Source organism: Entelurus aequoreus, linkage group LG18, assembly GCF_033978785.1.
Source record: "Entelurus aequoreus isolate RoL-2023_Sb linkage group LG18, RoL_Eaeq_v1.1, whole genome shotgun sequence".
Taxonomy (NCBI): Eukaryota; Metazoa; Chordata; class Actinopteri; order Syngnathiformes; family Syngnathidae; genus Entelurus; species Entelurus aequoreus.
In genome coordinates, this window is record NC_084748.1 from 2,336,064 (window position 1) to 2,361,882 (window position 25,819).

Sequence of the window (25,819 nt, forward strand, 5' to 3'; positions counted from 1 at the left end):
GTGTTAGCATATGCTAACGACGCTAGCTTGATGACATTACGATAGCAGGTAGAAATATGCATGAAAACACTCCTACAGACATCACACATGGGACGGTTTAGTAAGTAAGAATTGTTGTAGTTATATTGGAAAACTTACAAGTGTTGCTTGGAGTGATGAATGAAGAATCCATACAAGTAGAAACGCTGTGGACGGCTAGACGAGGGAATAGCATTTGTCCTTACGGTTCAAATCTCTAAACAGAACAGAACATTTTATTGGGGACTGAACGATCATTACATGGACCAAACATTGTCTTTGTTAAATTGTGTTTTTGAGCAATAGGGGTTTTAAAAAAAAAGTTTTTTTTATTAATCGCGATTCTTATTTGTAACGTTGTTAATTGATTAAAGAAAAATCTAAAACATACTTTTTTCAATCTATCCTTTTCAGCCAAACATTTGTTGATCTATATCTGCTCTACATGTACTTTACACACCATATAGTAGATGTAGATGATCTATATCTGCTCTACATGTACTTTACACACCATATAGTAGATGTAGATGATCTATATCTGCTCCACATGTACTTTACACACCATATAGTAGATGTAGATGATCTATATCTGCTCTACATGTACTTTACACACCATATAGTAGATGTAGATGATCTATATCTGCTCTACATGTACTTTACACACCATATAGTAGATGTAGATGATCTATATCTGCTCTACATGTACTTTAGAAAAAGAAGAGTTGGATACTTCTCTTGTTGAATGGAATGGTGATATTGTAATTTGTATAACATAATATTGACATACTGTATATTGTCCACATGTAGCAACACATCCCATTGACTTGAGTGAGTTTCCATCAGCGTTGGTATTTGACTGCAAGTCCAGAAGAAGAATGTGTGTCTTGCCTTTCTCATTGAGAAGTGGAGTGAAAAGAAGGATACAAGATGAGTGTACAATTTATAGGTGCGTGATGGTGACTGGGACTTCACCTTTTGTTACTTTGGGAGGTGTGTGGGAACATTGTGTGGATCTAAACACTCCATCAGGTCCTTCAATCTCTGCAGACCAGCTCTGTTTGTCAACAGGAATTAAAAAGGAGGCATGGGACTGTTTACACGCCTCCTTAAATGAATACTGTTATATCTGCCTTGTCAAGGTAATGATGATGCTCTTGTATTCATCTATCTACTACTCATGTATGTCTGTCTCTTGTATTCATCTATCTACTACTCATGTATGTCTGTCTCTTGTATTCATCTATCTACTACTCATGTATGTCTGTCTCTTGTATTCATCTATCTACTACTCATGTATGTCTGTCTCTTGTATTCATCTATCTACTACTCATGTATGTCTGTCTCTTGTATTCATCTATCTACTACTCATGTGTTTAGTATGTCTGCCTCACAGCCCTTAAAGGCCTACTGAAATGATTTTTTTTTATTTAAACGGGGATAGCAGATCCATTCTATGTGTCATACTTGATCATTTCGTGATATTGCCATATTTTTGCTGAAAGGATTTAGTAGAGAACATCCACGATAAAGTTCGCAACTTTTGGTCGCTGATAAAAAAAAGCCTTGCCTGTAGCGGAAGTAGCGTGACATCACAGGTTGAAGGGCTGCTCACATTTCCCCATTGTTTACACCAGCAGCGAGAGAGATTCGGACCGAGAAAGTGACGATTACCCCATTAATTTGAGCTAGGATGAAAGATTCGTGGATGAGGAACGTGAGAGTGAAGGACTAGAGTGCAGTGCAGAACGTATCTTTTTTCGCTCTGACCGTAACTTAGGTACAAGCTGGCTCATTGGATTCCACTCTCTCCTTTTTCTATTGTGGATCACGGATTTGTATTTTAAACCACCTGGGATACTATATCCTCTTGAAAATGAGAGTCCAGAACGCCAAATGGACATTCACAGTGACTTTTATCTCCACGACAATACATCGGTGAAGCACTTTCGCTACGGAGCTAACGTGATAGCATCGTGCGTGAATGCAGATAGAAACAAAACAAATAAGTCCCTGACTGGAAGGATAGACAGAAGATCAACAATACTACTAAACTCTGGACCTGTAACTACACGGTTAATGCTTGGCGAAGCTTAGCAATGCTGTTGCTAACGACGCCATTGAAGCTAACTTAGCTACGGAACCTCGACAGAGCTATGCTAAAAACACTAGCTCTGCACCTACGCCAGCTCTCATCTGCTCATCAACACCCGTGCTCACCTGCGTTCCAGCGATCGACGATACGACGAAGGACTTCACCCGATTATAGATGCGGTTGGCGGCCCGGAGACGGAGGAAGTCAAGGTGAGGTCGTTCGGCTAGCACGTCTGCTATCCAACTCAAAGTCCTCCTGGTTGTGTTGCTGCAGCCAGCCGCTAATACACCCATCCCACCTACAGATTTCTTCTTTGCAGTCTCCATTGTTCATTAAACAAATTGCAAAAGATTCACCAACACAGATGTTCAGAATACTGTGGAATTTTGAGATGAAAACAGAGCTTTTTTGTATTGGATTCAATGTGTCCCAATACTTCTGTTTCAACCATTGACGTCACGCGCATACGTCATCATACATAGACCTTTTCAACCGGAAGTTTCGCGGGAAATGTAAAATGTCACTTTATAAGTTAACCCGGCCGTATTGGCATGTGTTGCAATGTTAAGATTTCATCATTGATATATAAACTATCAGACTGCGTGGTCGCTAGTAGTGGCTTTCAGTAGGCCTTTAAGTGGACTTAATTAGGTTCACTGGTCAATCTACACCACAGGTGTCAAACTTAAGGCCAGATCTGGCCCGTCATGTCATTCAGTCTGGTCTGCCACATTTAAAGTGGTTTGTCACGTAATTTAGAGTGGCCCACCATATCATTCAAAGTGGTCTGCCGCTTCATTTAATTGGCCCGCCATGTTCTTCAACGTGGTTTGTCACATCATTCAATGTGGTCTGCCACTTCATTTAAAGTGGCCCGCCATGGTCTTCAATGTGGTCTGTCACATCATTTATTATGGTCTGCCACTTCATTTAATGTGGCCCGCCATGGTCTTCAATGTGGTCTGTCACATCATTTATTATGGTCTGCCACTTCATTTAATGTGGCCCGCCATGGTCTTCAATGTGGTCTGCCACTTCATTTATTGTGGCCCACCATATCATTCAATGTGGTCTGCCGCTTCATTTAATTGGCCCGCCATGTTCTTCAACGTGGTTTGTCAAATCATTCAATGTGGTCTGCCGCATCATTTAATTGGCCTGCCATGTTCTTCAATGTGGTTTGTCACATCATTCAACGTGGTCTGCCGCTTCATTTAATTGGCCCGCCATGTTCTTCAACGTGGTTTGTCACATCATTCATTGTGGTCTGCCGCTTCATTTAATTGGCCCGCCATGTTCTGCAACGTGGTTTGTCACATCATTCAATGTGGTCTGCCGCTTCATTTAATTGGCCCGCCATGTTCTTCAACGTGGTTTGTCACATCATTCAATGTGGTCTGCCGCTTCATTTAATTGGCCCGCCATGTTCTTCAATGTGGTCTGTCACATCATTTATTATGGTCCGCCACTTCATTTAATGTGGTCTGTCACATCATTTATTATGGTCTGCCACTTCATTTAATGTGGCCCGCCATATCCTTCAATGTGGTCTGCCACGTCATTTATTGTGGCCTGCCATGTCATTCAGTGTGGGCTGCCACATTCCGTGTGGCCGTCATTTCAGAAAATAAAAAAAAATGAAACCCAGCAGCCGATATTGACAGTAGTAAGTCGTTCTCACAATTGTTTGATATAAATTCAAAGTATAACCAAGCATGCATCAATATAGCTCTTGTCTCAAAGTAGGTGTACTGTCTCTCACCACTTGTCACATCACACCCTGACTTATTTGGAGTTTTTGGGTGTTTTCATGTGTGTAGTGTTTTACTTCTTGTCTTGCGCTCCTATTTTGGTGTTGATTTGTGGACGCCGTCTGCTGCTCCACACGCTGTAAGTCTTTGCTGTCGTCCAGCATTCTGTTTTTGTTTACTTTGCAGCCGGTTCAGTTTTAGCTTCGTTTTGCATAGCCTTCCCTAAGCTTCAATGCCTTTTTCTTAGGGGCACTCACCTTTTGTTTATTTTTGGTTTAAGCGTTGGATACCTTTTTACCGGTATAGCTCGGTTGGTAGAGCGGCCGTGCCAGCAACTTGAGGGTTGCAGGTTCGATCCCCGCTTCCGCCATCCTAGTCACTGCCGTTGTGTCCTTGGGCAAGACACTTTACCCACCTGCTCCCAGTGCCACCCACACTGGTTTGAATGTAACTTAGATATTGGGTTTCACTATGTAAAGCGCTTTGAGTCACTTGAGAAAAAGCGCTATATAAATGTAATTCACTTCACTTCACACTACCTGCAAACCATCGTCACCCTTCCCGACATCTACAGAGCAATTATAGTTATAATTACTGGTTTGCAAAAAAATATTTTTAACCCAATTAGGTGAAATGACATAATCTCCCACGGCACACCAGACTCACTCAAGGAAGTGTTTCCAATCATCATGTGACCCCTCGGAAGCCAGAGCCTTATTGGGCTTCATTTGGAGGTAAACACGCTAATGACTCAGTTGGACCTGCTCTGTTCTGCAAATATTGCTGAGGGGAGAGCGACTGTACAAATGTTTATTGGAATATTAATTGAAAGCACAGACACTAAAGTGTGAGTCACACTTCAAGTGCTTCTGGCAACTTCTGTTTGGGCATTTGAGAGAGAGCTCAGGATCTCACTAATATGAAAAGCCAAACATGTTTGTGCCTCCCGCCGTGCTGGGAGGATGTGGTGTGCATTGGAAGATGGTTGTAGCAACGTAGCCACTGTGAAAATGTTGTTTTGTTTGTCTCCTGCGGGGCCGACAGCTTCTTCTTCCCGCCTTGCCTTCATTTCTCTCTCTCTTCCAGTCCCCTTCAACAGCCCACATGAGCGTCTCCAAACCGCCGCCGCCGTCCAACTCCCACCTGACCATCCCTCCTTCCTCTTCCACCACGCCCTCGTCGTCCGCTTCCTCGCCCTCGGCCACACCCCACTCCTCGGCCCCGCCCCCTCCCTCGCCCGTCAAGATTTCTATGCAGGAGCACTTTGCCATCAATGTGTGTCCGGGCCCCATCCTCCCCATCCCGCAGATCTCCGATTTCTTCCCACGCTTCCACGACTACCCCTGCACGCCGCCGCCGCCGCGGGAGAAGAAGATCCTGAAGGAGGAGACGTTCAACGGGGACATGGGCCTCGGATTCAGAGATGGAGAGAAGCAAGCGGAGAGCAGCGCCGACCGAGAGGAGGCGGCCGACTCTGATGACGACGACAGTGAGTTTCTCTCTCTCTCTCTGTGTGTGTGTGTGTGTGTGTGTGTGTGTGTGTGTGTGTGTGTGTGTGTGTGTGTGTGTGTGTGTGTGTGTGTGTGTGTGTGTGTGTGTGTGTGTGTGTGTGTGTGTGTGTGTGTTCTGGCAATGCTTACTTAATGGGGACATCACTCTCTTTACACCAGGGGTGTCCAAACTTTTTCCACCGAGGGCCGCACACGGCAATTTCTTACACACACTTGTTATTACATAGGTTGGCCAGAGGAGGAACACTTCAAATTTTGACACACACTTGTTATTTCATATGTTGAAATACTTTTATTTTTTGTATTCTATTTTTTTATTAATTGTGGCCAAAGGGGGCGCATTTCAATTTCTTACACACACTTGTTATTACATATGTTGGCCAGAGGAGGAACACTTCAAATTTTGACACACACTTGTTATTTCATATGTTGAAATTCTTTTATTTTTTGTATTCTATTTTTTTATTAATTGTGGCCAAAGGGAGCGCATTTCAATTTCTTACACACACTTGTTATTACATATGTTGGCCAGAGGAGGAACACTTCAAATTTTGACACACACTTGTTATTTCATATGTTGAAATACTTTTATTTTTTGTATTCTATTTTTTTATTAATTGTGGCCAAAGGGGGCGCATTTCAATTTCTTACACACACTTGTTATTACATATGTTGGCCAGAGGAGGAACACTTCAAATTTTGACACACACTTGTTATTTCATATGTTGAAATACTTTTATTTTTTGTATTCTATTTTTTTATTAATTGTGGCCAAAGGGGGCGCATTTCAATTTCTTACACACACTTGTTATTACATATGTTGGCCAGAGGAGGAACACTTCAAATTTTGACACACACTTATTTCATATGTTGAAATACTTTTATTTTTTGTATTCTATTTTTTTATTAATTGTGGCCAAAGGGGGCGCATTTCAATTTCTTACACACACTTGTTATTACATATGTTGGCCAGAGGAGGAACACTTCAAATTTTGACACACACTTGTTATTTCATATGTTGAAATACTTTTTATTTGTTGTATTCTATTTTTTTATTAATTGTGGCCAAAAGGGGGCACATTTCAATTTCTTACACACACTTGTTATTACATATGTTAAAGCATGTGGGGGCCATTTTGATATTTTTCATTTTCAAACCATAACAAAATAAATGCATTTTTTAATTTATTTTACCTTTAGGGGCTCCGGGGACCATAAAGGGTCTCAGTCATTAAAATGTAAAAAATAACAGTAATTAATTACAGTAAATCAACTTCAAGTTGATATAAAGTAATACAAATGAAAAAAAATGTTTTATGGCTTTTCTGCCAAAAACAACTTAGTTTTTTTATAGTAAAACTGAAATATGCAGTATTTAGTAATTACAGCCCTAAAATATCAATAATGCAGGACACCATTGATTTTAATTATTTCATATTTTTGAGTCATCACAGTGAAAAGATAAATAAAAAATCTCTAAATATATTTGGGATCCAAAAGGTGCCCCACTCATAAAGTGATACATTTTTATTAGCTTTTTCTTTTACTTTCAACACTTACAGTAAGTTACGAGATCAACTTCAGATATATCTGTCCATTTTATGCTGGAACTATTATTTGCTTTGTTTGATGCGCTTTTGTCAAAGAAAACTTTGATGTTTTTATATGGCTACTACACAATATATGTAATATTTACCACATAAAACATTTTAAAGTGAAATATTTGAAGTAATTGGAGCCCTGAAAATAATTCATTATAACATGGATTTTTTGTCATTATTATTATTTTTTGAGCAATGGCAAAAAAATACAAATAAAGAAAGACCAAAGAAAAAAGCTTTTGTGTCAACATTGCAACTTTTTCTCGTTAGATTTAACCTCATTCCACTTTTTTTAATGTTCTTTTTTATTTTTACAATAGTATTTCCAGAATGTGTGGCGGGCCGCTAAACAATTAGCTGCGGGCCGCAAATGGCCCCCGGGCCGTACTTTGGACACCCCTGCTTTACACCTTTAGGGGACCTCTGACGGTATGGGGACAAAAAAACAGGTCCACTAAAGGGAAAGCTTTTTAAATGATAGTCAGATCCATTCTGAAGATGCCTAAGGGATTTTTAAGCTTTGGCCCATAAAACATGTTTACTGCTTAGTTTGAGTGTGAGACATTTGCACAGCAGCCCCCTCATGGGGCTGTAGCTGGTACTGCACTCGCTGCTTTTTTTAAAAATGGTCCTCAGTAGTCGCGTACAAATTTGTGTGAAATATGCAAAATGATTTAAAAATGTGGTCCCCATGAACCATATTAACTCCCAGTAAGAATGATCAGCACATGACTTCATCAATGCAGATATTTAAAGGCCTACTGAAAGCCACTACTAGCGACCACGCAGTCTGATAGTTTATATATCAATGATGAAATCTTAACATTGCAACACATGCCAATACGGCCGGGTTAACTTATAAAGTGACATTTTAAATTTCCCGCTAAACTTCCGGTTGAAAAGGTCTATGTATGATGACGTATGCGCGTGACGTCACTAGTTAAACGGAAGTATTGGTACACCATTGAATCCAATACAAAAAAGCTCTGTTTTCTTGTTAAAATTCCACAGTATTCTGGACATCTGTGTTGGTGAATCTTTTGCAATTTGTTTAATGAACAATGAAGACTGCAAAGAAGAAAGTTGTAGGTGGGATCGGTGTATTAGCGGCTGGCTGCAGCAACACAACCAGGAGGACTTTGACTTGGATAGCAGACGCGCTAGCCGACGCTAGCCGCCGACCGCACGGATGATCGGGTGAAGTCCTTCGTCGCTCCGTCGATCGCTGGAACGCAGGTGAGCACGGGTGTTGATGAGCAGATGAGGGCTGGCTGGCGTAGGTGGATAGCTAATGTTTTTAGCATAGCTCTGTGAGGTCCCGTTGCTAAGGTAGCTTCAATGGCGTCGTTAGCAACAGCATTGTTAAGCTTCGCCAAGCTGGGAATTATTAACTGTGTAGTTACATGTCCATGGTTTAATAGTATTGTTGATCTTCTGTCTATCCTTCCAGTCAGGGGTTTATTTATTTTGTTTCTATCTGCATTTGAGCCCGATGCTAGCACGTTAGCTCAGTAGCTAAAGTGCTTCGCCGATGTATTGTCGTGCAGATAAAAGGCACTGAATGTCCATTTCGTGTTCTGGACTCTCATTGTCAAGAGGATATAGTATCCCAGGTGGTTTAAAGTACAAATCCGTGATCCACAATAGAAAAAGGAGAAAGTGTGGAATCCAATGAGCCAGCTTGTACCTAAGTTACGGTCAGAGCGAAAAAAGATACGTCCTGCACTGCACTCTAGTCCTTCACTCTCACTTTCCTCATCCACGAATCTTTCATCCTGGCTCAAATTAATGGGGTAATCGTCACTTTCTCGGTCCGAATCTCTCTTGCTCCATTGTAAACAACGGGGAAATGTGAGGAGTCCTTCCTCCGGTGACGTCACGCTACTTCCGGTACAGGAAAGGCTTTTTTTAATCAGCGACCAAAAGTTGCGACCTTTATCGTCGATGTTCTCTACTAAATCCTTTCAGCAAAAATATGGCAATATCGCGAAATGATCAAGTATGACACATAGAATGGATCTGCTATCCCCGTTTAAATTTAAAAAATTCATTTCAGTAGGCTTTTAAAGACGTGTATGAGCTAACTGGCCAGTGGACATTTTACACCATTTTACCTTTTCATGCCTCCACAACCTCTAGAAAGGCTGGTGCCCACAAGTCATGAACAAAAACTTGCTCCCCATTCCAAATGATAATGTGTGTGTGTGTGTGTGTGTGTGTGTGTGTGTGTGTGTGTGTGTGTGTGTGTGTGTGTGTGTGTGTGTGTGTGTGTGTGTGTGTGTGTGTGTGTGTGTGTGTGTGTGTGTGTGTGTGTGTGTGTGTGTGTGTGTGTGTTAATTTATATGGAAATTAAAGAGCATCGCAGCAGAACATTATTGTAGCCGGCTTGAAAACGTTAAAACACAGACTCATCTTTTTCTACTCAAGGCCATACTGAATATTCAACCCCAGGCTGAATGTCTCCAGTCTTAGAGGATGTTTCATTCACTTGTTTCATTTTGTAGAAAAGAAAAACAACAGCTGATGACACAAAATGATAGAATTGTCCGCCTTTAAGAAAATTGTAATTAAATACATCAAGAAAATTAGATAGCAACAGTTTCATTTTTAGATCAAGCGCGGTGTAAAAAATGATGAGATCTCTCAATCCTGAGGAATGGTATCGCCCTGTAAATGTTTCAAATGTTCCAAAACTAGCTGTTCATTAGTCTGCAGTTAAAAAAGAGCCGGAGAGCTGTTGCACCAGGTGGATTGACATGAATCACGGTTCCAGCACAATATCAGTTGAAACAAAATTTGGTTATTAAAGTCGTAAAAGTAAGTCACATTAATATATATATATTTTTTTTTTTTACTTGAAATGTTTAAATCTCGAGATCAACCTCAGATATATCCGTTGATATAAAGTTTTCTGTTTTTTTCATGCCATTTTTGTCAAAATTGTCACAAAATGTGCATGTTAAAACACCTGCATCAGATTTCATCTGTTGATTAGTCTACAGTTAAAATAAGTGTTCACACCTGTTGCAACAGGTAGATTGACATGACTCACGGTTCCAACACTATCAATTGAAACAAACTTTCAGTCATTAAAATCTTAAAAGTAAGTCATGTATTAATTTTTTTTTTTACTTTAATAGCTTAAATCTATATATCAACTTTAGATGTATCTGTTGATATAAAGTTTTCTATGTTTTTTTTAAGTGTAAAAACACCTGCACCAGATGGAATCTGTTCATTAGTCTACAGTTAAAAGGAGTGTTCACACCTTGGCAAGCTGTTGCAGCAGGTGGAATGACATAAATCACAGTTCCAACATGATATCAATTGAAATAAAGTTTCAATCAAAGTCTTAAAAGTAAGTATATATATATTTTACTTTAAATGTTTAAATCTGTAGATCAACTTCTGATATAGCCGATAATTTAAAGTTTCATGTTTTATGCCATTTTATTTCCAAAACAGTCAAAAATGTGTATGGTAAAACACCTGCACCAGATGTAACCTGTTCATTAGTCTACAGTTAAAATGGGTGGCGAGCTGTTGCAACAGGTGGATTGACATGAATCACGGTTCCAACAGGAGATAAGACTTGAAACAAACTTTCAGTCATTAGTCTTAAAAGTAAGTCATATATTAATATATATTTTTTTTACTTTAAAAGCCTAAATCTCTAGATCAACTTCAGATATTTCTGTTAATATAAAGTTTTCTATATTTAAAAAAAACAATTTTTTTATGTCTTCTGCTTTTTTGGTCAAAATTAAAAACAAATGTGTATGGTAATAACACATGCACCAGATTTAAAGTTTTCATTAGTCTGCAGTTAAAATGGGTGTTCACACCTTGGCGAGCTGTTGCAACAGGTGGATTGACATGAATCACGGTTCCAACAGGAGATAAGACTTGAAACAAACTTTCAGTCATTAGTCTTTTGGATTGATATTAAGTTTTCTATGTTTTTTTTATGTCCTTTGCCCGTTGTCAAAATTGTCAAAAAAAAATGTTTATGGAGGATTATGAAACTTCTTCAAGGTAAATCATTACGGAATGTTTCAAAAGATGTTGATTGTTCACAGTCAGCTGTGTCTAAAATCTGCACCAAGTACAAACACCATGGGAAGGTTGTAGAAGGCAAGCATACTGGTAGACCAAGGTAAACATCAAAGCATTAAGACCAAAAACTTCAAGCAATATCTCTTGAAACCAGAAAATGTACAGCAAAACAAACAAAGAACAAATGGAAGGAACTGAAGTCACCGTCTGTGAGTGAACTGTACAAAAGTGCCTAAAGGAAATGGGATTTAAATACAGAAAAGCTAAAGGAAAGCCGTCGTCAGCATGTGAACAGAAAAAAACAAGGTTCCAATGGGCTAAGGAAAAGCAATGGTGGACTATGAAGGACTGGATGAAAGTCATATCAATCAAAGTTTGTTTATATAGCCCTTAACCACACGTGTCTCAAAGGGCTGCACAAGCCACAACGACATCCTGGACTCAGATCCCACATCGGGGCAAGAAAAAACTCAACCCAATGGGATGACAATGAGAAACCTTGGAAGGGACCACAGATGTGGGGAATTATGCCCCACGCATGGAGTGTCCGATGGGGTATTCATATGGATGTTAAAATCCCTCATTATGATTATATTATCCGCGTGCATCACTAGATCAGCGACAAACTCTGAGAATTTACTGATAAAGTCCGAATAGGGCCCAGGGGGGCGGTAGATAACAGCCAGGTAGAGAGGTAGCGGTGCGACAGACCTCATAGGAAGCACCTCAAATGATTTATATTTATTACTTAGGTTAGGGGTAAGGTTAAAGTTTTCGTTGTATATTAGTGCGACCCCCCCACCCCTTTTAAGGGGACGGGCAATATGCGCACTCGTATAGTTAGGAGGAGATGCCTCATTAAGCGGGAAAGATTCATCTGGTTTGAGCCAGGTTTTGCTGAGACCAATGAGGTTAAGATTGTTGTCTCTAATGACCTCATGAACTAAAAACGTTTTGGGAGACAATGATCTGATGTTTAAAAAGCCCGTATTATAGGTAGTGGGCTGGTTGGAGGATTTTTTGTTAATGTTATCCGTAGTAGTGATATTAATAACGTTATGTTTATTTTGTGTAGTGCGCCTTAAATAATTTCCATCACATCTATGAATTGATATGGTGGGAATCTTCAGATTGTTTGCTTGATAGATTAAAGGTGTCATAATTTGCCACCTCAGTAGAATGCATGTCCACCTCTGAACAGTCACTGCAGAAAAAACATGATGTGATGTGTGTATTATTCTAGGAGAAATGCTATGTGTGCAGGGATTTTCCAGCCTGGCGCTGGCTAGTTCTAGCTTAACTGACTCCTCACTAACAGACTCTGTAATTGCTTGTCTAGTTAGTCAAGTGTGACTCAGCCAGAAGTCTATGATCTCAATCCAATGCAAAATGTTTGCTGCAAATTGAAGAAAATTGTTCAGGAGGGGTTAGGGTCAGGGTTAGGGTTACCCCAACCCTGACCCTAGCCCACAACAGCAAGTTGAGCAAATTGCTGAAGAGTTGTTTGTCAGTGGTTAAGTCCGTGCCTCAGAGACTTCAGGCTGGTTTAGAAGTCAGAGGTGGCACAACAAAGTAGGAGTGCTGTGTTATGTTTGTTTGTTTCATTATTCCATATTAATTTGCTCATAATTGAGTGATTCCATAATTGTTTCACTCTGTTTCATGTAAAAATGAAACTATTACTGACTGCCACAATTTGTTCCCTTGATTTATTTGAGTGTTTCTTAAGTTACCAGTAAAACATGACTCCAGGTTGTGTAACGTGCTATCTGCTGCTTTTCTACAAAATGATCATGTGGTGAACTGGTGCTTCTATTAATTTTTTCCCGGGGGTTGTAATTGTGCTTGTCTCTGTGTAAGCAACTTGGTGATTTACTGCATCAATCACACTTTGTATTTCTGCTCATTTTCTAAATGGTAATTCAAGTAGGGGACGCTCATTTTATATATTTAAATAAATTAATTAATTAATATAATTGGATATTAAGAGTATGTGAAAGTTGGACTTCTACCTTGTTTACTTCCGTAAGGACTGCATTAAAGTTGTGTAATCAATCAGAAATATCAAGCAGCTAAAATGTGGAACAGTGTTGAGTGTTTTTCTTTTTTTTCATCATGCATTACACATAATTTAAATTGGTGTAGTTTTGAATTATGTGTTGTGTTTAGACATTTTTTTAATAATATCCACAAGGTTTAGTGAGCAGGTTGTTATGTGTCGATAACTTTTTTGTGGGGGGGTTTTTTGCGCGATGAGTGAAGGTTGTCTGGATTGGGTCGCATATAAAAATGCTGTGCTGTAAAATTCGAAATTAACCTGAATTACTCACGATGTCCATAAGATGGCAGAAAAGTTGCAGCAATTATACTGTCAGATATTTCAAATGAAGTAGGAGGCACCCAGCGGGCCAGATACTTTTATTCAATTGGTGCCATCTTGTGGGCCTTAATAAATGAATGAATGAATGAATGTATACTGGCCAAAGTTGAGACAGCCCTTACCTAAACACATGTACAAGTCTCCAACAACAGGTCTGTCCCGACCTTTAGGACAATTCAAAGTGTTAAATACGACACGCCTTAAAAAGGCGGATTTTGTTTTGGAAGTAAACGGATCCTTTATTTTGTCTTTGCGCGTGACTTCCTGTCCAACACAAGCAGATTTGAGCTACATTGAACAAATGTTTTGCGGCGACCGGTAAATATAGAAGCTCTGCATGTATTTAGTGCAGGAATACAGAACCACCATGGTGGAAACTGAACACATTGACCTGAATTGATTAACGTGGACTTAAAGAAGTTGAAAAACTTATTGGGGTGTTACCATTTAGTGGTCAATTGTACGGAATATGTACTGTACTGTGCAATCTACTAATAAAAGTTTCAATCAATCAAAAAAAAAAAAAGAAAAGGGAAATAGTCCGCTGTTGTTACGCATCCAGTGGAAATCCGGTGTTGGAGGTTTGTAAAATTCTCCTCGTCAACACGGAACAACAGAATGAAAGTTGATCAAATTAGTTTAAAAAAAATAAAAGTGATGATTCGGTTATTTTTAAAGGCCTACTGAAATGAATTTTTTTTATTTAAACGGGGATAGCAGATCCATTCTATGTGTCATACTTGATCATTTTGCGATATTGCCATATTTTTGCTGAAAGGATTTAGTAGAGAACAACGTCGATAAAGTTCGCAACTTTTGGTCTCTGATAAAAAAAAAACATTGCCCCTACCGGAAGTAGCGTGACGTTGTCAGTTGTTCACTCCCTCATATTTTCCTATTGTTTTCAACGCAGCTAGAGCTATTCGGACCGTGAAAGTGACGATTACCCCATTAATTTGAGCGAGGATGAAAGATTTGTGGACGAGGAACGTTAGAGTGAAGGACTAGAGTGCAGTGCAGGACGTATCTTTTTTCGCTCTGACCGTAACTTAGGTACAAGCTGGCTCATTGGATTCCACACTCTCTCCTTTTTCTATTGTGGATCACGGATTTGTATTTTAAACCACCTGGGATACTATATCCTCTTGAAAATGAGAGTCGAGAACGCAAAATGGACATTACAGTGCCTTTTATCTCCACGAAAATACATCGACAAAGCTCTTTAGCATCTTTAGCATGAGTTAACGTGATAGCATCTGTCTCAAATGCAGATAGAAACAAAATAAATAAATCCCTGACTGGAAGGATAGACAGAAGATCGACAATACTATTAAACCATGGACATGTAACTACACGGTTAATAGATCTCAGCCTGGCAAAGCTTAACAATGCTGTTGCTAACGACGCTAAGGCTAACTTAGCAACCGGAGCTCACAGAGCTATGATAAAAACATTAGCGCTCCACCTACACCAGCCAGCCCTCATCTGCTTTGCTCAGCAACACCCGTGCTCACCTGCGTTCCAGCGATTGACGGCGCGACGAAGGACTTCACCAGATCATCCGTGCGGTGGGTCTGCTAGCATCGGCTAGGCGTCTGCTAGCATCGGCTAGGCGTCTGCTATCCGAGTAAGTGGTCCTTGTGTTGCTACAGCCACCTACAACATTCTTCTTTGCAGCCTCCATTGTTCATTAAACAAATTGCAAAAGATTCACCAACACAGATGTCCAGAATACTGTGGAATTATGAAATGAAAACAGAGCTTTTTTGTATTGTATTCAATGGAGAAGGCATACCTCTGTTCCTCGGGCTACGTCACGCGCATACGTCATCCTTCGAAGGCTTTTTCAACCGGAAGTGTGGCGGGAAATTTAAAATGTCACTTTATAAGTTAACCCGGCCGTATTAGCATGTGTTGCAATGTTAAGATGTCATCATTGATATATAAACTATCAGACTGCGTGGTCGCTAGTAGTGGCTTTCAGTAGGCCTTTAAGTAATTCTAAACGTCATGCACTCTCAGACTGGTCCTCCAATCATCATGCAGGAGCTCAGCATCCAGGCCAGCCGAGGCCAAGCCAGTCTTCCATCACTTCCAGAGACCTCAGCGTCCAATGGGCGGGACTAAGCTGAGCATTTAACCAATGACTGTCCAGTTTCTTTCAACTCTATAATCCCCCATTGGAGTCAGCAGACGCTCCACTTTAAAGGAGCTATATGTAATCATGTGGCCAGGAATGGTACTGCAATCCCGGTCAAAATTCGGTCGTCCCCTCCCCCTCTCCCTGACTGAGGTTGCCAGACCCACAGCCGAATCCAGCTGGATGGACTAGGCTACTCCGAAGAACTTCAAACTTTTACTGCCTCTTACTAGAGGTTGAGGTGCTAGGATCATAATAGATGAATAGACAAACTTTTTGTCAATAAAAAATCTCTAACCAACACATTTGACACAGAAATGAGGCTAATTCCAGCAAGAAGTAGGTCATGCCTGCGTACAATATCACAACAATCATATGGTTATTGTCAGTACTATCAGAAAACAGAGACTAAAACCAACTACAACCAACACTAGCGATGGTTATACTGGTGAAAATAAGTAGAGCATGCTTAGCAGCCTCATGCACACCCAAAACTAAAGAGGAGACATTTGACCAAGGTGTGCCTATAGGCTACTGTATCAAACCTTTCAGATTGCCATATAACTTGGTACATGTAGTCCACAATATGCAAACACCAATGAGGAATTATTTCATCATATAATTTGTCTCCATACCTTTCACATTGTCATGATGACTAATGTTGGAACCCATTTCCTCAGCATATTGAGAAGGAAATAGACACTGACACTACACATATCCACATAGTTGTACTAAATATATGTTGTCCTGTCAGTTGGATGACACATGGACATACATGCTAACTAGCATATGTTAGCCTGTATGTCCATGTGTCATTGACCGGGCTAGCATGCTAACATTAGTTGCAGGAACATACTATCTTTCTACTATATTGGACAATATAGTTGACATACCAAATTTCCATTTATTATAAGTCATAAGAAAAGGTAAATGTCTGACTTGCCTATCAAGGAGGAAATGAGCAAGTTTGGCGTAAAATGAAAACATTTTCAATGGTCTCTATCTTTCAAAGATATCCCCGATACAAATCCTGGTTTTGTTCCTGGCTTTGTCACGAATAAGTTGAGAATGCTAACTTTCAGATGGACTAAGGTCTGACATGTTTAGTAACTTTACCGGTGGCAGTAGCCAGACCAAGATGGCAACCTGGATGTGACACACTCACAGACTTTCTAATTGGTCAAACGGTGGAGGGCGGGTCATCAAAACAATAACAATATTTCAGGGCTGTAAATCTACTTTTGAAATGAGCATATGAACTGCTGTTATCAGTTATAGAGGTATTGGAAAAGAACATGATTTATTAATGACATATCAGGGACATTTAATGGCATGACATTATTACATATGGCTCCTTTAATGTTCTCTAATGCAGTGTTTTTCAACCTTTTTTGAGCCAAGGCACATTTTTTGCGTTGAAAAAAATGCAGAGGCACACCACCAGCAGAAATCATTCAAAAACAAAACTCAGTTCAATCAATCAATCAATGTTTATTTGTGTGTAGTGTTTTACTTCTTGTCTTGAGCTCTTATTTTAATGGCTTTTTCTCTTTTTTCGGTATTTTCCTGTAGCAGTTTCATGTCTCCCTTTTGAGCGATATTTCCCGCATCTACTCTGTTTTAGCAATCAAGAATATTTCAGTTGTTTTTATCCTTCTTTGTGGGGACATTGTTGATTGTCATGTCATGTTCGGATGTACATTGTCTTTGCTCCACAGTAAGTCTTTGCTGTCGTCCAGCATTCTGTTTTTGTTTCCTTAGTAGCCAGTTCAGTTTTAGTTTGGTTCTGCATAGCCTTCCCTAAGCTTCAATGCCTTTTCTTAGGGGCACTCACCTTTTGTTTACTTTTGGTTTAAGCATTAGACTAAATTTTACCTGCGCCCTGCCTCCCGCTGTTTCCAACATCTACAAAGCAATTAGCTACCTGCTGCCACCTACTGATATGGAAGAGTATTACACGGTTACTCTGCCCAGCCGACACTCAACAACAACACATCATTTGCAGACTATAATTACTGGTTTGCAAAAAATGTTTTAACCCAAATAGGTGAAATTAGATCATCTCCCGACTGTATCTCACAGTGGTTGATAAACTCTGCTCTAATGCACTGTGACGCCACCACAATGACTGAGGCGGGAGTTGCCGAAATGGCTCCTTCTGAGCAAAAGTTGAACATTGTGAACTCAAAATATGTTTCCCATTTGAGTGGAAGCTGAGCTTCCCTGGCAGTCTAAGACTAATGAGCGCTGCTCGCTGGAAGCTCACTACTTGATTTATTGCAACCGTCTCACTCAGCCTTTACACTCCTGCTCATTTTCCAAATGGTAATCAAACCAGACGGGTCAATTCATATTAGCAGCGCCATGTTGTTGCGTCCAATGTGCCAACAGTTCCTCTGCTCTTCTTGCTTGCAGCCTACTTGGGGACGCTGGAGTTCACGCTGCTCTTTGACCAGGACAACAACTGTCTGCACTGCACCATCCACAAGGCCAAGGTAAGCACCGCACCACCCACAAGGCCAAGGTAAGCACCGCTTGAAGGTGCAGGGCTGGACCATTATAGCAGAAATAACACCCGCCGCCATTTTTGAGTGATATGGAAATCTCCATTAATAACATGATTATTCATTCATTTGAAATCAGGAGTAATTACTGTACTATCAAAAACTCTACTTGAAATTAGAGATTTCCGATAATATCGGCGGAAATATGCGTTAAAATGTAATATCGGAAATTATCAGTATCGGTTTTTTATTATCGGTATCGTTTTTTTGTTGTTTTTTTTTTTTGTTTTTTTTTTATTAAATCAACATAAAAAACACAAGATACACTTACAATTAGTGCACCAACCCAAAAAACCTCCCTCCCCCATTTACACTCATTCACACAAAAGGGTTGTTTCTTTCTGTTATTAATATTCTGCTTCCTACATTATATATCAATATATATCAATACAGTCTGCAAGGGATACAGTCCGTAAGCACACATGATTGTGCGTGCTGCTGCTCCACTAATAGTACTAACCTTTAACACTTCATTTTACTAGTTTTCATTCATTACTAGTTTCTATGTAACTGTTTTTATATTGTTTTACTTTCTTTTTTATTCAAGAAAATGTTTTTAATTTATTTATCTTATTTTACTAATTTTTTTAAAAAGTACCTTATCTTCACCATACCTGGTTGTCCAAATTAGGCATAATAATGTGTTAATTCCACGACTGTATATATCGGTTGATATCGGTATCGGTTGATATCGGTATCGGTAATTAAAGAGTTGGACAATATCGGATATCGGCAAAAAGCCATTATCGGACATCCCTATTTAACAGTTAATTTTACTAATTTTCATTAATTACTAGTTTCAATGTAACTGTTTTTATATTGTTTTACTTTCTTTTTTATTCAAGAAAATGTTTTTAATTTATTTATCTTATTTTACTATTTTTAAAAAAAAGTACCTTATCTTCACCATACCTGGTTGTCCAAATTAGGCATAATAATGTGTTAAATCCACGACTGTATATATGGGTTGATATCGGTATCGGTTGATATCGGTATCGGTAATTAAAGAGTTGGACAATATCGGAATATCGGCAAAAAGCCATTATCGGACATCCCTACTTGAAATGTAACTTAAAATAACGACATATATACATTGATAACAAGTAAAATAATGGTAACAACAATAAATGAGAATAACAAAAGCAATATAATAAAGCAATAAAATTCAATTTCATATTGCAAAAATCCTCATTTATTGGTGCCATAAATCTTCGGGCAATTTGGACCAATATCTTAAGTCAGAGCATAATATTTTTTTTGTTAATGTATCAATAAGTGATTTAAGTAAATTATGCTTGTGTAAGGTAACGGCGGTAAGCGGATGTTGCACACACCGCTTTTATTGTGAAGGAAAGTGTGCTTGACGAGTTAGGAGACGACTCTAAAGTTGCGACTGCCGTCCTGTTTGTACAAAACCCCAAACCAGTGAAGTTCCCACGTTGTGTAATTCGTAACAAAAACAATACATTCCTGGGTGTTGTTGATAAATGGCTTTGGCTTTGCATAGTAGAGTTTTAACTTGCACTTACAGATGTAGCGACCAACTGTAGTTACTGACAGTGGTTTTCTGAAGTCTTCCTGAGCCCATGTGGTGATATCCTTTACACACTGAAGTGGCTTTTTGATGCAGTACTGCCTGAGGGATGGAAGGTGTGTAATATCATGGCTTACCTGCAGTGATTTCTCCACATTCTCTGAACCTTTTGATGATATTACGGAGCGTAGATGGTGAAATCCCTAAATTCCTTGCAATAGCTGCTTGAGAAATGTTGTTGTTCAACAATTTGCTCAGGCATTTGTTGACAAAGTGGTGACCCTCGCCCCCGTCCTTGTTTGTGAACGACTGAGCATTTCATGGAAGCTGCTTTTATACCCAATCATGGCACCCACCTGTTCCCAATTAGCCTGTTCACCTGTGGGATGTTCCAAATAAGAGTTTGATGAGCATTCCTCAACTTTATCACTCTTTTTTGCCACTTGTGCCAGCTTTTTTGAAACATGTCGCAGGCATCAAATTCCAAATGAGCTAATATTTGCAAAAAATACCAAAGTTTCTGAGTGTGAACATGAAATATCTTGTCTTTGCAGTCTATTCAATTGAATATAAGTTGAACAGGATTTGTTGTATTCTCTTTTTATTGACCATTTACACAACGTGACAACTTCACCGCTTTAGGGGTTTGTACAAAGACCGTACATCGATGATGTCGTACACAACTACACAAGCATCTGTGGGTGAAAGGATTGACCTTGCTAGCTTTAGCTTTGTAGTTTAGAGGGGTGTAACAGTATTGCGCTTTCAAAATCATCACAAAATGTGACGTCTTATGGTACGAAACGGAAACTTAGTGAATGTAGTTTTTTTCTGGCGCTTTTTCATTAGCCGGTCTAAAAACAAAACCTACAGCTTCCGTACTCCTCTGTGCAGCACGGGACTAGAGGGCGAGACTGGAAGGTGGAGACATAGAACACCGTAAAAGGGAGACAAGGAGGTGAATCCTCATTCTGTCCAAAAATAATAGTCTATTACCAAATCTGCCATCATTACAACACACTCGCATTTGTTTCTGGACGGAGGAACACACATTTGTTGCCAGAAGTCAGATATAAAATAATAAATAAATGAGCTGTTACTACATGATATATATACTTGCAGTGTGTATATTGTACATATTACATATTGTTATGAAGGTGTCTGTTACTACATTATATATATACTTGCAGTGTGTATATTATACATATTACATATTGTTATGAAGGTGTCTGTTACTACATTATATATATACTTGCAGTGTGTATATTGTACATATTACATATTGTTATGAAGGTGTCTGTTACTACATTATATATATACTTGCAGTGTGTATATTGTACATATTACATATTGTTATGAAGGTGTCTGTTACTACATTATATATATACTTGCAGTGTGTATATTGTACATATTACATATTGTTATGAAGGTGTCTGTTACTACATTATATATATATATACTTGCAGTGTGTATATTGTACATATTACATATTGTTATGAAGGTGTCTGTTACTACATTATATATATACTTGCAGTGTGTATATTGTACATATTACATATTGTTATGAAGGTGTCTGTTTCTACATTATATATATACTTGCAGTGTGTATATTGTACATATTACATATTGTTATGAAGGTGTCTGTTACTACATTATATATATACTTGCAGTGTGTATATTGTACATATTACATATTGTTATGAAGGTGTCTGTTACTACATTATATATATACTTGCAGTGTGTATATTATACATATTACATATTGTTATGAAGGTGTCTGTTACTACATTATATATATACTTGCAGTGTGTATATTGTACATATTACATATTGTTATGAAGGTGTCTGTTTCTACATGATATATATACTTGTAGTGTGTATATAAAAGGTTGATGGAGGGTTATGAAGTAGAGACTTTGAAGGCCACAACGATGACTCTCATTAGCCAAATCTTGCAAGCTTTTTTTAATCATCTTTAAAATGTTAATAAATTTAAAAAAGAAGTGTGTTCTTGTGTCTCATAACGATTATGAACGATAGGCAACATTTCAAAAAAATAAAGTGCAGTCCTTTAATCCTGTGATAATATCGCACCGCCAGATGTTGACATGGTTACATCCCTAGTGATTATTCATGCAAGTGTGGCGTCAAATACAAAATAGAAACCATGGTGAGAACTAGGGGTGTAACGGTACGTGTATTTGTATTGAACCATTTCGGTACGGGGGTTACGGTTCGGTTCGGAGGTGTACCGAACGGACATATTAAGTAGCGTAACACACGTTGTGTAAACAATGCAGGGCCGGCCCGTGGCATAGGCCGTATAGGCTAATGCTAAGGGCGCCGTCCATCAGGGGGCGCCACGCCAGTGCCACAAATGTTGGAGAAAAAAAAAAGTTGGTACTATTATTTCTAAATACAAAAAAATAATCCCACGTTAATTAAAATGCAAAGTAAAGCCTATTTAATAGAAATATTTGTTACAACAATACGCCCCTCCCCCCCCCTCCCCCCGCCCCCCCCCCACCCCCACCCCCCCCCCCCCACCCCCCTCCCCCGCACGGTGCGCCCCCTCCCTTCCCGTATCATGACTGTTTATGGACGTCACCGCATCAAAAAATCAACACAAGATGTCAAAACGGCCAAAACTGTCAGGTGCCCAGGGAAAAAAAAGAGAAAAGAAGAGGAGAAACGAGAAAAAGACAGAGGTAGCAGGTAGGTAACGTTAGCCTACATGAAATTATTTGTCTGTTACAGAATGTGATAGTAACCTGGCTTTTTAGCATTAAGCTAATGTTACATGATTCGGCAATTGCTAATCAATAAATAGCTAGTTCTGTTTTAACGTCGGGTTAATATTGTGGAGGGGGCTAAATTGTAATGGAAAATAATAATGTAACGTTAGGTAATTACAGTACTCCCACCTTACATTCCTCAGGGACATTTGTATTAGATCTTTTAAGCAGGTGTTTTTTGTTGACATTGTTATTGCCTTCTGGCTAGCTAATGTTTGCCCTGCAGGTAATAGTCACTTTTCCACCTCTTTATATATTAGGTATAGTTGTAAGCCTAAAGTTGTTAAAGTGCACATCATTAATGTTAATTAAGCAATATCACATGAGAGGGAATACTGTTTTTTAATTTGAGCACTGCTGTGATTTGGTTAAAGATAATCATAACATAACATTCTCATATAATATGTTAATTTGCTTTCTTTAAGTAAAAAAAAAGGTCAAAGACAAAGCTATTCGGTTTCTTGTGAGTATATACACTTCACTGCAAATGTGGGGGGGGGCGCCACCTAAAATCTTGCCTAGGGCGCCAGATTGGTTAGGGCCAGGCCTGAAACAATGCACACCGAGACACAACACACGGCATGCTAGCAGCTAACGGGCTAGGATAGACTGACCATACGTCCTCTTTTCACCGGACATGTCCTCTTTTGCGGAGCTGTCAGGGCGGAGTTTCTTAAATGCCTCAAATGTCCGGCATTTTGAGTTAGGGTTGCGTGTATTTTCAATGTACGTTCAGGGTTAAGAAGGGGTTAAAAACAAAACAAACAGCAGCATTGGTGAGGGAGGGGCAGAGACAGAGAGAGAGAGAGAGAGTTATGATAAACGCGCATCTGCTTTTTATCCATAGATTTATCACATTTAATGTTTTATTATCTATAGCAGGGGTGTCAAAAGTGTGCCCCGGAGGCCATTTGCGGCCCACAGCTAATGTTTTAAAGGCCCACGGCACATTCTAAAAATACTATTCAAATAAACAAAAACATAACAAAAGTGAAATAAAAAAGCTTTAATTTAGAAAAAGTTGCAATGTTGACTAATACAACAAAGCTGTTTTATTTTTCTTTCCAACTGTCATTGCTCAAAACATAATATTGAATCAAAATCAATGTTATTATGAATGATTGACCTATCCAAGGTTCCCATTACTTCACATCAAATATTACACTAAGAAAAATATTTTTGCTGGAAGATTTTGCAAATTTGGTAAATAAATAACCCAAAAATTTACATTTTGTTGTTTTCTTACTGTACCGAAAATGAACCGAACCGTGACCTCTAAACTAGGGCTGCAACAACTAATCGATTAAATCGATTAAAATCGATTATTAAAATAGTTGCCGATTAATTTAGTCATCGATTCGTTGGATCTATGCTATGCGCATGCGCAGAGTTTTTTTTTTTTTTTTTTTTTTTTAAATATATATATATATATATATATATATATATTTTTTTTTTTTACTAAACCTTTATTTATAAACTGCAACATTTACAAACAGCTGAGAAACAATAATCAAAATACCGTATTTCCTTGAATTGCCGCCGGGAATATAGTATTCGCCTGCCTAGAATTACAGCCGGGTCAAACTCGTGTCGCAAAATAATTAGCGCATGCTTGGCACTTCCGCCGGGTCAAATATGAGTCATTAAATGACTCCCGCCTCCTGGTGGTAGAGGGCGCTAGTGATCCTTCTTGCGACTACCCGTACTGCAGAAGACCGGTGCTGTAGAAGAAGACAACAAGCAGCAAGCATGAGCAGCGATCGTTTGCTTGCACTTTTACCATGGAGGATTACATATCTAAAATAAAACAGTTTTCTAAACTGGACTTTCAATCGAAGCAGGAGGTAATAATTAAAGGAATATCTCCAGAGACTTTTAAAACTGAAGAAAGATAAGGAAGACTGCCTTTGATCAGAATCAGCTGCACATGGACATCATTTATAAGTAAAGGTAAGACCATAATAACATTTTTTTATTAAATGTGCTTTTCATGATAAGGTAAGCGCCGGAGTGAGAAGAGGTTTTAAAATAATTAGCGCATGCTTGCCCATTCCGCATGCTTTTGGTAAGCGCAGGAGTGAGAAGAGGTTTTAAATTAATTAGCGCCCCGGCGGCTATTCAAGGAAATACGGTAAGTATGGTGCCAGTATGCTGGTTTTTTTCAATGAAATACTGGATAGGATAGAAATGTAGTTTGTCTCTTTTATCCGATTATTAATCGAAGTAATAATCGACAGATTAATCAATTATCAAATGAATCGTTAGTTGCAGCCCTACTCTAAACCGAGGTACGTACCGAACCGAAATTTTTGTGTACCGTTACACCCCCAGTGAGAACCAAACTTAGACGCGGTTTAGTTTTCACTCAAACGCTCACTCATCCGTTTCGGGAATGTTCTTGCACTTTCTGTTTTCTTTCTTAATATTTGTATGATGGTGAGAAGCCAAAATGGAAATGATATTGAATAGTCCAGCCCTGCTCTGGTGCGTGCCTCCTCCTCCTCCTCCTCCTCCTCCTCCTCCTCCTCCTCCTCCTCCAAGTGTTTGTTTGAAGGACGCCAGCGTCTCATGTTCTTCATTGTGTAAATACGTCTGTAGAAGTCAACAGTAGAGTGAGGAACTGTGGCACGCAATGGAAACACCCACCAGCACTATTGTATGTCTGACCCTGTAGTGTGGGAGCCAACGATGACGTCACCACAGTGTGTGTGTGTGTGTGTGTGTGTGTGTGTGTGTGTGTGTGTGTGTGTGTGTGTGTGTGTGTGTGTGTGTGTGTGTGTGTGTGTGTCCACAGGGACTGAAAGCCATGGACTCCAACGGGCTGGCTGATCCATACGTCAAGCTTCATCTCCTGCCCGGGGCCAGCAAGGTCACTGCTCCATCCCTCCACATAACACGCCATTCCACAGCACACTTGCACGCACGCCCGTGTTGTTCCAGCGTAGAAAAAGGTGAGGAAGGCACCTGCCGAAGCGTCACGCGGGAGCCGGCTGATTTAGCGGCGGTCGCGCCTGGCTCGATGGGCGGCTTTATGGAGCACAAACATGTCTCGCTCCGCCGCGCTGCTGCTGCTGCTGCTGTTTGGGCTCCAGCGCCAGCCGGCGGGAAGATAAGGCTCGCCGCCGCCGCCGCAGCCCCAGTGCCTTTTGGCAAGCTGTCATCCACCATTTTGGCTGGAGGCGGACAGGAAGTATGGCGAGCCATGATAGGTCCAACGAGGTGTGAAGTGCCAACTCCAGACGGCTTCCAGAGCACCTCCATTGTTCGTCCAAAAAGGAGTCACACGTGTTCTTATGTTGCAGCCTTATTCCAAAATGGGTGTCCTCAAAATTCGACACACAATACCCCATAATGACAATGTTTGTTTTTGTTTTTGC

The 25,819-nt window shown here is 39.6% G+C and overlaps 1 protein-coding gene across 13 annotated transcripts in view; it reads left to right on the forward strand.

The window, feature by feature from the left end:
- Positions 1 to 25,819, forward strand: part of doc2d (double C2-like domains, delta) — a 240,410-nt gene that overhangs the window by 116,786 nt on the left and 97,805 nt on the right. For all 13 annotated transcript variants that reach the window (XM_062026282.1, XM_062026274.1, XM_062026269.1 and 10 more), the window contains 3 exons: positions 4,948 to 5,350; positions 17,965 to 18,044; positions 25,237 to 25,311. In XM_062026282.1, the coding sequence (XP_061882266.1) occupies positions 4,966 to 5,350; positions 17,965 to 18,044; positions 25,237 to 25,311 (540 nt within the window). In that variant the 5' untranslated portion in view covers positions 4,948 to 4,965. The remainder of the gene's footprint in view (positions 1 to 4,947; positions 5,351 to 17,964; positions 18,045 to 25,236; positions 25,312 to 25,819) is intronic.